Source organism: Thalia democratica, chromosome 1, assembly GCF_965202585.1.
Source record: "Thalia democratica chromosome 1, ktThaDemo2.hap1.1, whole genome shotgun sequence".
Classification (NCBI taxonomy): Eukaryota; Metazoa; Chordata; class Thaliacea; order Salpida; family Salpidae; genus Thalia; species Thalia democratica.
Genome location: NC_139165.1, coordinates 28,711,405 through 28,726,287, shown reverse-complemented (window position 1 = coordinate 28,726,287; position 14,883 = coordinate 28,711,405). Strand labels below are relative to the sequence as shown.

The 14,883-nt window shown below is 25.6% G+C and overlaps 1 protein-coding gene across 1 annotated transcript; it reads left to right on the top strand.

Moving 5' to 3' along the window:
* Positions 1–13,380: 13,380 nt before the first annotated feature.
* On the top strand, positions 13,381–14,082 carry LOC145834968 (protein FAM200C-like). The gene is made up of 2 exons (XM_082942502.1): positions 13,381–13,564; positions 13,841–14,082. Exons 1-2 carry the CDS (start codon positions 13,381–13,383, stop codon positions 14,080–14,082), a joined length of 426 nt encoding a protein of 141 aa, XP_082798628.1.
* Positions 14,083–14,883: the final 801 nt, after the last annotated feature.

The window sequence follows — 14,883 nt, the reverse complement described above, 5'->3', positions numbered from 1 at the left end:
TTGCGATCTACTGGATTACTTTGTGAAAATCCGGCTGGATTTTGATTTCAAAATAAGTCTAGATCTTACCTAGGACCAAATACTTTAAGCATCTTCTTTTGTCGTTATATAGCTATAATAACAATTCCTAAAATTCTGACCAAATCCAATTAATTAAATACAGCAAAATCTTATTAGAAAAAATAATATGCTACAAAAAAATGATAAGTTTATCTCTACTTTTTGAAATGACTTAAGCGTACATTTTAAATTATTATAACTTTTATAAATGGTAAAAGATTAAAAAAAGTTATGTATACTGTAAATACAACAACGTTATAATCATTGCTTTAGTTTACAACATGGTTTCCCATAGCTTTTATTCATAAGGCCCCCTATAAAGTAATAAAAAACCTATGGCTCCCTCAGACAATATTTCTCAAAAGACTACCATGGTGTACGCCTAAGACGTTTCTTTGCTTCTCATCATCAAAAACATAGTATATAGTGTAAGTTTCGAATTTTTGTCCTTTGCTGATTATGGCCCTCAATATAGCCTATTTTAGAAAACCCTGGTTTAGTACATGAGTTGGCAAACTATGACAAGGTGTACTTGAAACTTTTGAAACTTGCACTTCGGTATAGTCGACAAGGGGTTTTAAACTTACATTAAAAACATTCTTTAAACTCCAATGAAGAGTCAGGTCTTGTGTGAAAACTACACATTTTTTTGATTTACGATAGATGTTCTCGAAGCTGAATCTTGATTTAGAAATATCATTCAGAACTAGTTGGACTAGTGATTTGAGAACCTGGTAGATAATTATAAGAAGGATAATTTAAATTATTAGACGACAAATGTTAGATATTTAAAATACTCTAAGTGCATCTTGTATACGAGTAGTTTCTGAATTTAACATCTACAAACTATAAATCAAAAAGTAACTATAAATATAACATGAGTTTTGCTTTAGTTTCAAAGGTCTGATAAAAGATAAGCAACGAAACTAAAATTATCTTGACTATGGTCAATGTGATAATTTCTAAATATGTCTGATAACGTAGTTAAGCTGGAAAATAGATAAGTTTCTCTGAATTTCTGAGTAAGATATATTATAAAGGTTAATTTATAATATAACTGGAAAAAGACATTATACCAAAGTAAAAAAATGTAACCAAAACAGTTTGACAGACTTAATAAGTTTACTATGCTATAACTAAGACAAATAGCTGTAAATATTTGGGAATAATTATATATAGAAATTCAAATTGGTCGGAACACATAGAAAGGAGTAGCTGTCAAATTTGCACGAGCGTACAAAATTGCACGAGTAGTTATTAGTAGTTTAAGATAAGTCATACTTTTTCTTTATTTAGTTAATAAAGCTTTAATATTTTGTCTTGGGTTGCCACTTGGTATTAAATGTATTTGTTTTCAAAGTAATAACAAGTTTATTAAGACTTAAGTATATAAGTCAAAGTGAATTTTAGTTCAATAAATATGTGAAATTTAAACAAGCCTTCTGTGAATAGCTAAAAGTTATTTAAATTATTAAAGAAAAAAAAATAGCACTTTAAGTAAAACTCAAACAATATTCAATTGCATATGACTAAACTAAAACCTAATTATTTTCAAAATGTGACTAAAACTACAACTGCGGCTCGCGAAAAATTTGAAACTTGAAATTTGGCCTGCGAGTAGCAAATTGCCTGCCGACCCCTGTTCTAAGCGTATTGTTTATAAATACTTATAATGCAAATATAAATATTTAAACAACTAAAATGTGTTATTTTTAAATTACTTTTAATTTTAATTAAAAATGATTGACTATAATCTCTATATAAAAATGATAACTATTTACAAGCAAATATACTTATAAAAAATTAAAAAAAAATTTGTATTATAAACACCACTTGTTTCCACTTGTTTGTTTGCTTAAATTAGTTTTAAATGCTTTGTTTTTTAAAGTAAATGAAAAAAGTTGAATGCAACTGTAAATAAAACGTAGGTAAACGTACATAGATATGTACTTATTAATTAGTAAGTTCACTGATAAAAAAAGTAGATCTTAAAATTTTTAAAATAAAAGTTTAGGTAAACTGTTAGACTTATTATGTTAGTTTTATTTTGTTTACGTTTTCTGAAACAAATAACACTATATAAATTAAGTTATCTTTAATTAAGTGAAAAAGGGTAAAAAATTTATAACTTATTTTTATGTTTTAAATAAACTGACCAGTCGTTTTAACAGTATCTATGAAATAAGTCAATATTTTAAATGATAACAATCTGGCAGCCTAAGCTATAGAAAATAAATAAGAGACAAAACCAAGAATTAATTTCTATAAAATTTTAATTTTGTTCCATTAAAGTTTAATTTAACAAACGGAAAACACAAATTTTCAAGCAATTATTTTATTTTGGAATTGAAAATCTTGGTAAAAGCGCATAAACTGAAATATACGATATTCCAAAAAAATAAAGAACAAATTCTAGAATGTAAATCAACAGTTTGTAGAGGGCTTTGATTTAGTTGAAAGTTTTGGAATATATGAGAATCGGTATTGTTATTAAAGTAAAAAAGGGTGAATTTCTGAGAAATACATAAAGAGTTGTGTTATTTCCTATATGGACAATAAGAACGTTTTAATGAGTAAGAAAGTCATCACAAGAAGATCAACAATTACTCTTGTGACAAATCTTTTCAATAGAAGTAGCACAACAATAATGAAAGAGATAATCTAAAAATAAAAGCTTCGTAAACAAAAAAAATGTCTGAATTGACCAGTCGATATACAACTAATTAGCAAAAATGTGTAGTTTTATGAGCACGTACTTTTTGTCTGCATTATCAAGCAAAGATCTTTAACAAGAAAATATCTTCAGTTAAACAGACAAAAAGGAACTGTTTAAAAGATTTTTTTTTTCGAGAAAGTATTATGAGATTAATACTAACTAATACATGGAAAAAGCAAAAAAAATAGTAATATTTTTGGTTTTCACTGGTAGAACTTAACAAAGTATAGTGTTTTTTTGAAATACCTTGATTATACAGTCAAAAGCTTCAATAAAATATTTTTGAATATAGAAATGGAAGAGAAAAAAAATGATTCTTTTGCTTTGGTAAAAACATTGAAAAAAAAACTGGCTTTTTGTGTTTACAGTGAAACTAGTAAAAAATAAATAAAAAAACAAAATTAAAATTAATATGTTCTTTGTATTACATAATAAAGGATATTTATGTTTTTGTTTTTAATTTCTAGGTAAGCATGTAAAGTCTTTAAAAAAACTTAATAGTGCATGATAAAACTTAGAAAGAACAAATTTTGAAAAGCCCGAAATAAAGTTTAAAAAAGATGATAATCTGTTATAAGTAACTATTTTCAATGTACTTTTCTAATAGTAATTTCTAAAATATTTTTGAATTGACAAAACTATTTGCTTAAGATGACATTAAATGTGTTCGTTTTCTGAAGCAAATGAAAATTGTTGAAAGCAACCAGATATAAAATGAAAATAGAAACTGCATACATATATAAAATTATTAATTACTTGTATGTAAATATATTTAGAACTTTTTTATAAAAAGGTGTTTATTTATAAAAAATACTTAACTATAAAAACTCAGAAAAGTTTTTCTTGATCAGTTAGAATTTGTTTTAGTTTATTACCACTTCTAAAACAGATAATTCTAATATCTAGCTAAATTAGTATAAAAAGTGCAAATGATATCTACTCCTTTTATTTTAACTAAACTGACCTGTCGGATCGTAAGTTTTAAGAAAATGAGTAGATATCTAAAATAATTGTGACTACTTTAGAGAAAATAAATCAAAGACCTGTACTACTACTACTACTACTACTACTACTACTACTACTACTACTACTACTACTACTACTACTACTACTACTACTACTACTACTACTACTACTACTACTACTACTACTACTACTACTACTACTACTACTACTAAGTAGAAAGTTATTACAGTAAAGTTTAATCTGAAAAACAAAAAAAATTAAGCGATTTTTGTTTTAACTTTGGAGTCTGCAACTTAAACTTTTGTTAATCGTTCATCAATTGAAATATACGATACTCTACTAAAAAAGAGTGTTCATTTTAACTAGAATGTAAATAAATATAAAGTGAATAGTATTTTTATTTAGTTAAAGAAATTTCTGTATATTAAAAAAATAGCGGTTTAAATCCATACTCTTACTTACTAAAAAGAAAAAAAATGTAAGAACACAAGAAACATATAAAGAGCTGTTGCATTACCCGTGATTCTGCTTTGACAGAGACCAACGACCTCTTGCTAACTCAGAACAGAGAAAAGGATTTGAAGATCATCGAAGGAAAGGGAGCAGATGTTGAGATCAGAGAAAAAGACGAGAGGATAGAATGTTTTGTTCGTTGAAGCAGAACGTGGGAACGATCATTGAGTTCAACGATGGAGGTTCGCTTGTAGGAGTAGAAAAGTATTTAGAATAAGATAAGTGAGAAAACTCAGTTGGAGGATTTGTGACTCAACAACTATTGTTGTGTCAAATGTTATCAAGAAAAGGCGCACGACAGTAGTGAAGGACAAAAGTCTGAGAACAAGTTTAAAAAAAATAAAGATTGTTTTGCCTAAATTAAACAACAACGTTAATAGCATTTAGCAAAAGTATTTAACATATGAGCTCTTTACTTTTTGGGAGGTTTAACTGGCAAAGATCTTCTGTTAAACAGCCTTATAACAAAAAATATACTAACTTTAAAGAAAAGTTCTTTACAGTATGTAGTATGTACCAAAATATATTCAAAGATATGAAATATCAGTGAATTTTTGCTGCTCTTGGCCCAAATAGATATGAATTTTGAGCACAAAGTAGTTGATGCTTTTGTTGAAAATTTGCAGTATAGCATAAAAAATTTCAATTAAAGAGCATCAACTGTAATATACAAAATCCCAGCGAAGAACAGTGTTTCATTTGATTTAGACATAAACCAAGAATGTAAAGAAGAATTAAAGAAAACTTAGCTGGTAACAAGTAAAAATATGTGAATAAATCTGTAACAACATATTTTAAAAGAAAATATGATGAAAAACAATCTAGTTCAGATTAAAGTAAAAGCCTAAAATTATTAAAAAGCCTGTTTTTTTATTTAGCGTGAAACTAGTATAAAATAAAAAAAAAAAATTTATTTGTTAAAATTTTCAGATAATGCTGATAATAAAACTTGTGAAAGCTTCCTTATTTCAATAACTGCATCAAATCTTTATAATGCACGATGAAAGTTTGTAAAAGTAAGTATTTCTATTTGTCTAAAATAGATGCATGATAAAATAATAGAAAGCTGAGAACCAACTACAAGCAGTTTTAGTCGAAGAAGCTTTTAAGTGACAAACTTTAGAACTTTTTGTAACACCAGTATTGGAAAATATTTATAAGCAAATATTTCGAATTTAAATACTGAACAAGAAGTTGTAAAACTAAAAAAAAGTTTGAATTTATTCTTTCTCTTAAAAAAGTTAAAAAAAAAACAAACATGACTGAAAAGTAGATAAATACTATAAAGATAAGCACTATATTGCTGCTTGTACATAGATGTGTATTTATGAAGTTAAAAAAATTGCAGTTTTTATGATTTGCTAGTATATATAAATATTTTTGCCAATGGTTTATTTTATTCCTACATTTTTATAATAAATTGTCTTAAGTAATCTTCAAAAGAAAAGCAAAGCTTGTATTACTTGCTATAAAATAAGCAAAAAATACATCGTTACGTAATAATACGTTAGTTTTAAATCATTTATGTATAATTTACTACAACTATGAAATAGCTTGTGCTACAATTCATTTAAAAAAATCAAAAACTTACTTTTTTATTAAGTTGAACAAGTTTTTTCTACTTAACTGTATATTGTTCACAACTTCGGAAATTTCGTTTAGGTCAGGAGCAGGCGAATGTATAATATAATTTATATTTATTAAATTAATATTTAATAATTAATAAAAGAATACGACTGCGAACCAAATATAGCAATCATAAGGCGCTAGAAAGCAGTCATCAATAAATAAATAACTTAATTTTAAGTTTTAGTCACCATTTTTTATCGTATTTTTGTTTTGAAAAGTATAAACTGAGATGCTTCGTGCTGCAGTTTTCCTTGTTTAGATAAACATTAAAGCATTTGGTTCAAAAACTATTTAAACTTATCTATATTTACTCAAGTAACTTTTAATTTTATTGGAAATTATAATAAGAGCTGATATAATAAAACATTCAAATATTTAATAAAACTTTGAGAAAAGTTGTTTTCACTAATAATTTTTTTTAAAAACTATGCTGATACGTCTACATTCAAAAGTAGTACAGTCAAAAGTAGTAAATGAAGTTTTATACAACTTTAAGCTTAATGATAACTAAGTTTCTTTGAAGCTTTATCATTATATATATCGTATGAGTCATTAAGTAAACGTAGTAACATATATTTTCTTGTACTTATAGTTTTTTTTTTATTATTTCTTGTTTGAAACTTAGTTATAGCATTTAGTTGATCAAATTAGTGTTTAAAAAATTTTTTTTTGGTGTATTTTAAACAGTTTGTATTATTCGACCTGTTAGCAAATTCAAATTATAAGAGAAAAAGTTGCATTAGCACATAATTAATAACATATTAGTAACAAACATAAAATTTTTACTCCTTGATTTTAAATCTAAGTAAAATGTTTTACAAAAAACTTGAGCGTTTTTTTGTAAGTTAATCTACAAAACGTACGTTAACCTTTTATTATCTCTTTAAATAATTTATTATTAATGATGTTTCTAATTACTTTTTGTAACATGATAAGTTTTTTATTTTCTATAAAGGTCACTAAAACTTAATTACACTAAGAAAATTTTTATTTTATAAATTAAAACATTTCCAGACAATATTTCGGTTGCTTTAAGAAATATTGAATTTTTTAAATGGAGAACATTTTATATTTTGATTACTATGAAAAAGACTGATTTTTTTTTAAGTTTTTAATATTATGTTCAACAGAAGTTAAAGCTTTTACTTTTGTTTTTTTTTTGTAGCAATACGACTTTTATTTAAAAAAACTTTAATTACAATTACAAATTATCTGTTTTAGTTTTGATAAGTATAAGTTATAGATTATGTACTTTTTTTTTTAATTTACAATCTGTTAAAATACCACGTGATAATACCGAACAAACAAGTGTTCTCAGATTAAATCTCTCTTTCGTTCATAACAGCAACATAGTGATCACTGTTGCAATTCACCACTGTGACTTTGAACTCTTTCCTGTTGTATATTAAACAGTGATCCATGTTGTTACCGTTCACATTTCTCACCCACCAATTTACCAGGTCGGTCCTACCCTTGAACGGTAGAAGTATCTGCCTGTTGATGGAATTTATTTAGCTAATTAATTAATTAAATTTCATATTTATAATTATACCTGTACTACGCGGTAAAAGCTGTATTGTAAAGTTTATAACTAAAGCTACACAACAATACTTTATTATGTAGTGTGTATGCTTAAACAACTTTTATTCACTAAACAACTGCTTAACTTATTTTTAACCAACTTAATACTTTCAATGTTTTTTACTTGAGGTTTTTAACCTCTTAGTTTTTTTGTATTAAAATAAGCACGTAAATTTCTGCTTGACATAGTGAGCATAATAATTTATCATCTGAATATACCTTATAAATTACGAGGACAAATCATAGAACTATGTAATTTGTAAAACAAAATGTATATTAGTTTTTATTATGAAAAACTTATTTCTAGTTATCTTTCAATGTTTGTTGTTTTTTAACTCACTCGAAGTTACTCATTGAATCTTCATATATTCTTCTTTCGAGTGACAATTTTCCGTTTACGTCATGCTTTTTTTCTGGTACCACGATCTTACGTATAAGAAATTTAGTTTAGAACTTATTATTGCATAAATTACTTAACAACTATACAAGGATAATAAAACGTTTAGAACGCTTTGAAAAACGTAACAGTTTTTATTATCTGTTTATAACATTTTATAAGTCTCGCAAAAGTATGTTTTATTCTAAAGTAATGATAATTCTAAAGATAAAAAATGTAGAATGCTGTGTTGTTTTTAAAATATTTCTATATAGGTTTAATATATTTATCCAATCAAATCTAAAAACAGTTCAGCAGTATCCTAGCAATTTTGTACAATTTTGTTTATGACCATTCAAAGTTTGAAAACAGTTCAACAGATTAATTCGCTATTATTACGTCACAAGCCCTACATTACGACCATATGACGTCACAAACCTTAAAGTACTACTCTATGACGTCACAAACCTTGTCACCGACGACGGTGAAATTAGTTTTGAAATCTGCAACTTTCCCGCCAAAACTCATCATTTTGTTGTGGGCTTCCTGGTAGCTTTTCGACAGGTAATTGTAATCGTGGTAGAAATGGTATCTAAAAGTATGTTGTAACTAAATATATTACCAGATAAATAAACATTATTTATGTCCATCAAATTATTTTCGTGGTTGTAATTGTGGTAAAAATGGTACCTTGGGATGTATTATGATTAAATTTATTATTTTTTGTAATATTAAGATGAAATGACTCCTTCTTTCCTTATGGTCTTTAGAAGCATCTGATACTGCGCATCTAATGAACCAAATGTTCCACTTGAAACCTATAAAAGTTATTTTTAAGGATTACTTATTTTCTGTCATGATACTAAATAATAGTTGCACTAATTTTTACAGATAATAAATAATCTTGCTCTTGTTTGTTCAATAAATAGAAAAAAAAAACACATAACATGACATTTATAAAATAAAATTGTATTCAAAAATTGACACACAAACCATGACAGTAAGATAATATTTAAACTAAATTGGCTTTTAAACGTAAGTAACAAAGTTTTATATTTTTTTACTCTTTTACACACATACCGTGACAGTAATAACGCCTATTTAAGCGTAATAAGTTTTTTTTTGAAAATAAAATAAATTTTGTATAACTTTTTTTTTAATAAAAAATTTTAGATCATACGTTGGCAGTAATCCTAATTAACTCTTTTATCGTAAATTAAATAAGCTTAATAAGTTTTGATATAGGCCAATTAAAATCATATATAATTCATTTTAAATACAATTAAACACACACCGTGACAGTAGTCCCAATTATTTCTTGCATCGTACCTGCACCAGGGCTTGTAATTGTTGCCCCCATTGTAGCCATTATCCCCGTGAACCTTCCAATCAGTAACGCAGAAGTAGTACCTTGAATAATAAAAAGTTAAACAAAGAAAAATAACATCAACAAAAATGTTTCAATCATGAAAAATAGTATCTATAACTAAGCTCTTCATTGGGCAGAGATACAAGTTAATTTTAGTTTATTACAATAAATATATATAAATAAAATATTTACATGTGACCGAACTGTTCATAGGGAAGTAGGCACTGTCTGCCTTTTGGAGTGGTGATTTCCAAATTGTACATGTCTGTAGAGTTTTAATAAGATATATAGTTATTTTTTTGATTTTTAATTATACTGATTTAATTATGAAGTATGAGTTATAGACATTATTATTATGGTCCTAGTTGCATGTCAATGTAGTCATAATTGGTAAAAACTTTCATGCAAATATTTTATTTTAAAAAGTACGACTAGAAAATAAAAATGATTACAGTTTTTGTATAAGAAGTAACTAAAAGTTGTTTTGCAGTGCTTTGTTACTTTTTGAGGTGGGAATAACTATTTTTATAAACACGAAATTGTGTTAAAACAAACATGCTATTTTAGCTTAAAAATAACCAAAACTTTGTTACAAGCTCAAAAAAAAATTTATTGTGCAAGCTTAAAATGTTTTTTTTATTTGTTTTTCAACTGTAGTTTAAAGTATAAATAGTTTTATTCTTTTTACGAAAAAATTAACATATATATTAAAATAAAACTTAACTTACAGGTTCTTGCATTCGAAAGATAGATAAAAGCAGCAACAATCTGTAAATAAAAAAGTATTAAAATTAATTTTTGTTATCAAAAAATATTCATAAAACGATTGTTTTGAAAGGTTCAATGTTTCTTTCTTAAATACTTTTAAATTTTTGTTTATCTTCGTACTTTTTATGGTTTGATTATTTATAAAGTGTTTTTTATTGGACTGTTTAAAAGTATAATCAAAATGGACTTGAAAGTTAAATGTAGTAACAGTGCTGTCTAAATAGTTGTACTTTATTTCTACTATTTTATTTAAAAATTAAACAAACGCTCATATTTCAATTTTTAGCTTAGTTTTCAGTAATATAATAACTATACTATAAAACTTGCACATGTTTATAAACTGAAAGCAAAAACAATAAAGAATACAATATATGAAAACTAAAAAAAAAACCGTTGACATGGTTTAAAAAGTTTCATCATTTAAATTTTATGCTCAATCTATAAAATGCAAGAACTTCTGATTTGGTTAACGATATACACTAACTAAAATACTAAAAAAAATGTTTTTGTATGTTATCATGTGTTTTTTATGTATTTTAAAAAAATGGTGTTTGCTTTCTTTTGTTATATATATTACTCTAGATAAACATTCAAACTGTTGTTTTGTTTTTACAGCTAACTGTTTTTAAATTTTACATAAAAAAAATTCAAATAAATTAAATTTAATATCATATATATAAATTTGCAAAAAAGCATGATCAAATTTCTAAACTGCAAGCAAAAACAATAAACAAAGAAAACAACATTTAGAAACTAAAAAAAAACAAACCATTAAAATGCTTAAAATCAATTTCATTATTTCTCCACTTTCGAGAACTGCTGATACTTTCGACTAAATTAAGAATGTGCACAAAGTAAAACACTATAAACGTGTTTTTGTATTTAATCAAGTGTTTTTAAGTACTTTAAGTAAAAAGTATTGGTTCTTTTATTACTTTATAAAAACACTTAAACTGTTGTTTTTTAAATCTATTATATCTTGTACGAGCCTTAAAACTTTGATTTTTTACAAATATTGTTTTTAATTGTTTCACAATGTTTTCAAAGACGAGAAACAATTAAATTTTTAGTAAAATTTTAAAACATACTTAGATACTGTAATACTTGAAACCGACCATTTTTCTTGAATTTCTATTCTTTTTAGTTTATTCTTAACCTGAGTTTAACTTTAACTTGACTATTTTATACTGGAAATCTTTAAAAACTTAGTAAAACTAAGTTTAATTTTTGTTCCATAAATATTGGTTATAAGTAAGGTTTAAAGAGGTTGTTTAAACTTTGTAAAAAAACTCTCGTAAGTATCGATTAGGTTCTAATACAGCTTTTGTTGTTATAAGCATAATCAAAATGAAAAAAACTTTACTTTATTAAAAAGTTAATAATTTCAGCTATTTTCCTAAAAAAAAAGAAATGTCAGCTTTATTGGTTTTTTATTGAAAATTTTCATTGTATTTAAACACAAAAACTCGCTCTTAAACAAAAAAAAAAGTTTACGACAATAAATATTATTAAATCAGTTGATATTTATTTTCTTTGTTTAGTTCTAAAAAAGTTTAGAAAGTTTAATTAATTTAACAACAGTAAGTCAATATAAAAAACTCATAATACTTACATTTTTAAAAACAAAATTTCCCAACAGTTTTAAAAGGATTTATAAATTTTTTCACTGTAAAATAAGAGTGTGTTGTAGAAAAACTTAAAATGTGTTTTAGAAACGCTTTAATTAAGATCACAAGACAAAAACTTTTTCAAGTATTTAACTAGCGTTTTAAATTAATAAAATTAAAAATCAAATGCAATGAAAACTTATTCAGGTGATTAATGTATATATTATTTAAATTATAATTAAAAACCTTTAAACACAAAGTAATTAGTTTTGTTTCTTTATCAAACTACCTTATTATTCTATTTATTTTTTTCAAAAAATCTGTTTTCAACATTTTATAAACTCAAGTGTATGACTTAGTGTTGTTCTTTATTAACTTTAAGAATAAAAACTTGAACATTTTTAAAGTTTTATAAAACTTTATAGTGGTACTAACTACTTATTGCATTTAATGTGATTATAAATTACTAGAAATTATATAGAAAAAAGTTAACTTACTAAAAAATACTAGTTGGTTAAGAACATACTATTACTATATTAATTTTTAAGACTGTTTGCTTTGAAATTAACACCGTTGTTATAATTTGCGTTAAACTTTTATAATAAGAAATTACTTTGTAGATGTGCCTTTTTTAGAATATAATTTTAGTTTAACATATTTCAATTAAAATTTTAAACAAAGTGCTTAAGTTTAGATCAGGGGTTCCCAACCAGGGGTGCTCGCACCCCTTGGGGGTGCGAGGCAGCATTCCAGGGGGTGCGAGATGGCTTTTATTTTTTGTATGACAAATAAGGAGATTTTCACTCATTAATAAAGTTTATAAAGTTAAAAAGTACATTTTGTTATAAAAAAAGTTGGCGCTTATTTTCTGAATAAATTGATTTTAATAATACGTCATACAGCAAGAGCGGATTTCTAGAAGTAAACTATTTTAACTTATTTCATTTGATAGCTGTTAGTTTAGAATTAACATTTCAGTAAAGCTTTCTTAGAGTTTTACACCTGTGAATTTTAATCATCTGTTCTTTAAATATTTTATTTTCTTAACTGGCCATTAATTGTTTAAAACAGTTAATGAGCTAGTATCTATTTTAACTGAAATACTTAGATAACAATTAGTATCTTCAACAAGTTTTTTATTAGCTGTTAAGAACAGGTTCTTTTAAGTCTATTACATTTATAATGTAATCTTTTATAAATATTAGTTGTGCAGAAAGTGGTGCTCAAAGATTTAACATCAATAAATTGTGAAGTTCAAGCTACTACTGTATGTTATACCATTTTAGAAAACTTGTCTTTAGCTTTACTGAAACCAATTTTTATAGATTAGCAAAAGTATTCAATGCATCAACTTTATTTCTATTCATACCTTTTTTGAACTTGAACCGTTTACCTTTTTCAATCTACTTTTTTTTATTGTTGTAAGCATAAAAACTTTTTTTGAATTTGCTTTTATACCTATCTTTTGACAATTTAAGACTAAAATCTTTTAACTTTTAAAAATCTTAACTCAAACCTTTTTTTATTTTGAAACCTCCTAGCTGCAAATAGTTTTGAAAATAATACATTACATAAGCTTAACTTAGAACAGCTTATTTTCATATTTTAAGAAGTACATATATTCATAACAAAATGTATAAAAAGTTAAGTTTAAAGTTTAAGCCTAATATTTATTACTTTTAGACAAAGTCATAGGCTGAAGTATTGTTTTAGTATAAATTTTATGACAAAAAATGTCATAGTAATTGACTTTTTTATTTTTTTACAATAGAGTTTATTTAATTAGTACTCAATCATGTCAAAGATAAGGAAGTGGAATGAAAGTTATGTTCAGTTTGGTTTTACTTGCACTGAAACAGTTGAAGGCCTGCAAAAACCGCAATGCATGTTATGTAACATTGTATTTTCGAACTCAAATTTGAAGCCATCTAAATTGCAAGAACATTTTAACAAACGACATGGTGGAGCAGATATTTCAGGTTAAGATTTTGAGTCATTAAAATCTAAAAGGATCCGCTATGAATCACGAGGAACACTTCAAAAGTTCGGTTTTGTATCTGCTGGCAAACCTCTTTTATTGACTTCTTACCATGTGGCGTATAAAGAAGCTAAATCCAAAAAGCCTCATACAATTGCTGAAGAGTTGATAAAGCCATGTGTGTTACAAATGACAGAAGATGTTCTTGGAAAAGAAGCTTCAAAAAAGCTTGAGTAAGTGCCGCTATCTAATAATATTATTCAAAGTCGAATTAAAGATTTAAGTTCGGATGTTTTGGATCAAGTCATTGCTGAAATCAAAGCTAGTTCTTTAGAAATCTCTCTTCAGTTGGACGAATCAACCGATGTTGAAAATTGCAGTCATTTGATTGTACTAGTGAGGTATGTGCATGATGGTTCGATAAAAGAAGGTTTCTTATTTTGTGAAGATCTGAAGAGAACTACAAAAGCAAAAGACATCTTTCAATGTGTCAAGAATTTTTTGCGAAACATGACTTAGACATGCAAGTTATTGGTTCTGTATGTACTGACGGTGCCCCTGCTATGTTGGGAAATAAATCTGGTTTTTTTGCTTTGTTAAAACAGGATATTCCGCATTTGCAGGGTACTCACTGTTTTCTTCATCGACATGCCTTGGCATCAAAAAAAAAAATTACAATATTACTTTCAGAACTTAACAATTGAATTTAATTCTAATTTGATTAAAAAATTTAAATACTATAACATTTGTAAATAGTTTTTTAGTTTCAGCTGTTCGGGTATGTCAAAGTCAAATAATATTAACTTATCTACAAAAGTAGATTAGAACTTTATGTTATAACATAACATTAATATATTTAAAAACATATTTTTTTTATGTTTTATACTTTACTTCATTTGTGAAATTCTAAAAGAACATAGAAATATTTATAAGTTCACTATTTTCAAGTTTTTTTAAACATTTAAATCAAGAATAACAAAGAAACTAAAGACAAGTATGAAATATTTGACACTGAAAAATCTAGTCAATACTCTCAAGCTCTTCTGAAAAATTTTGACAAAAGGTTAAAATTTATAATCCTAAACATAAAAATGCATCATAACGTATTAATGAAAAGTGTTTGAATGCGCGTTAAATGAGATTATTCTCAAGAGTTAGTTTGAGTTTGTTACTTTTATACTGCAACTTGCTCTATTTGTGTGTGTGTGTATTTTAATTGGTGTTCTAATTATTACTGTTGTTATTGTAGTTTAATTGGTGCAAATTGTATATCTTATGACTATAATATATATTTTAAAATTAAAATCAACAAAATACAGG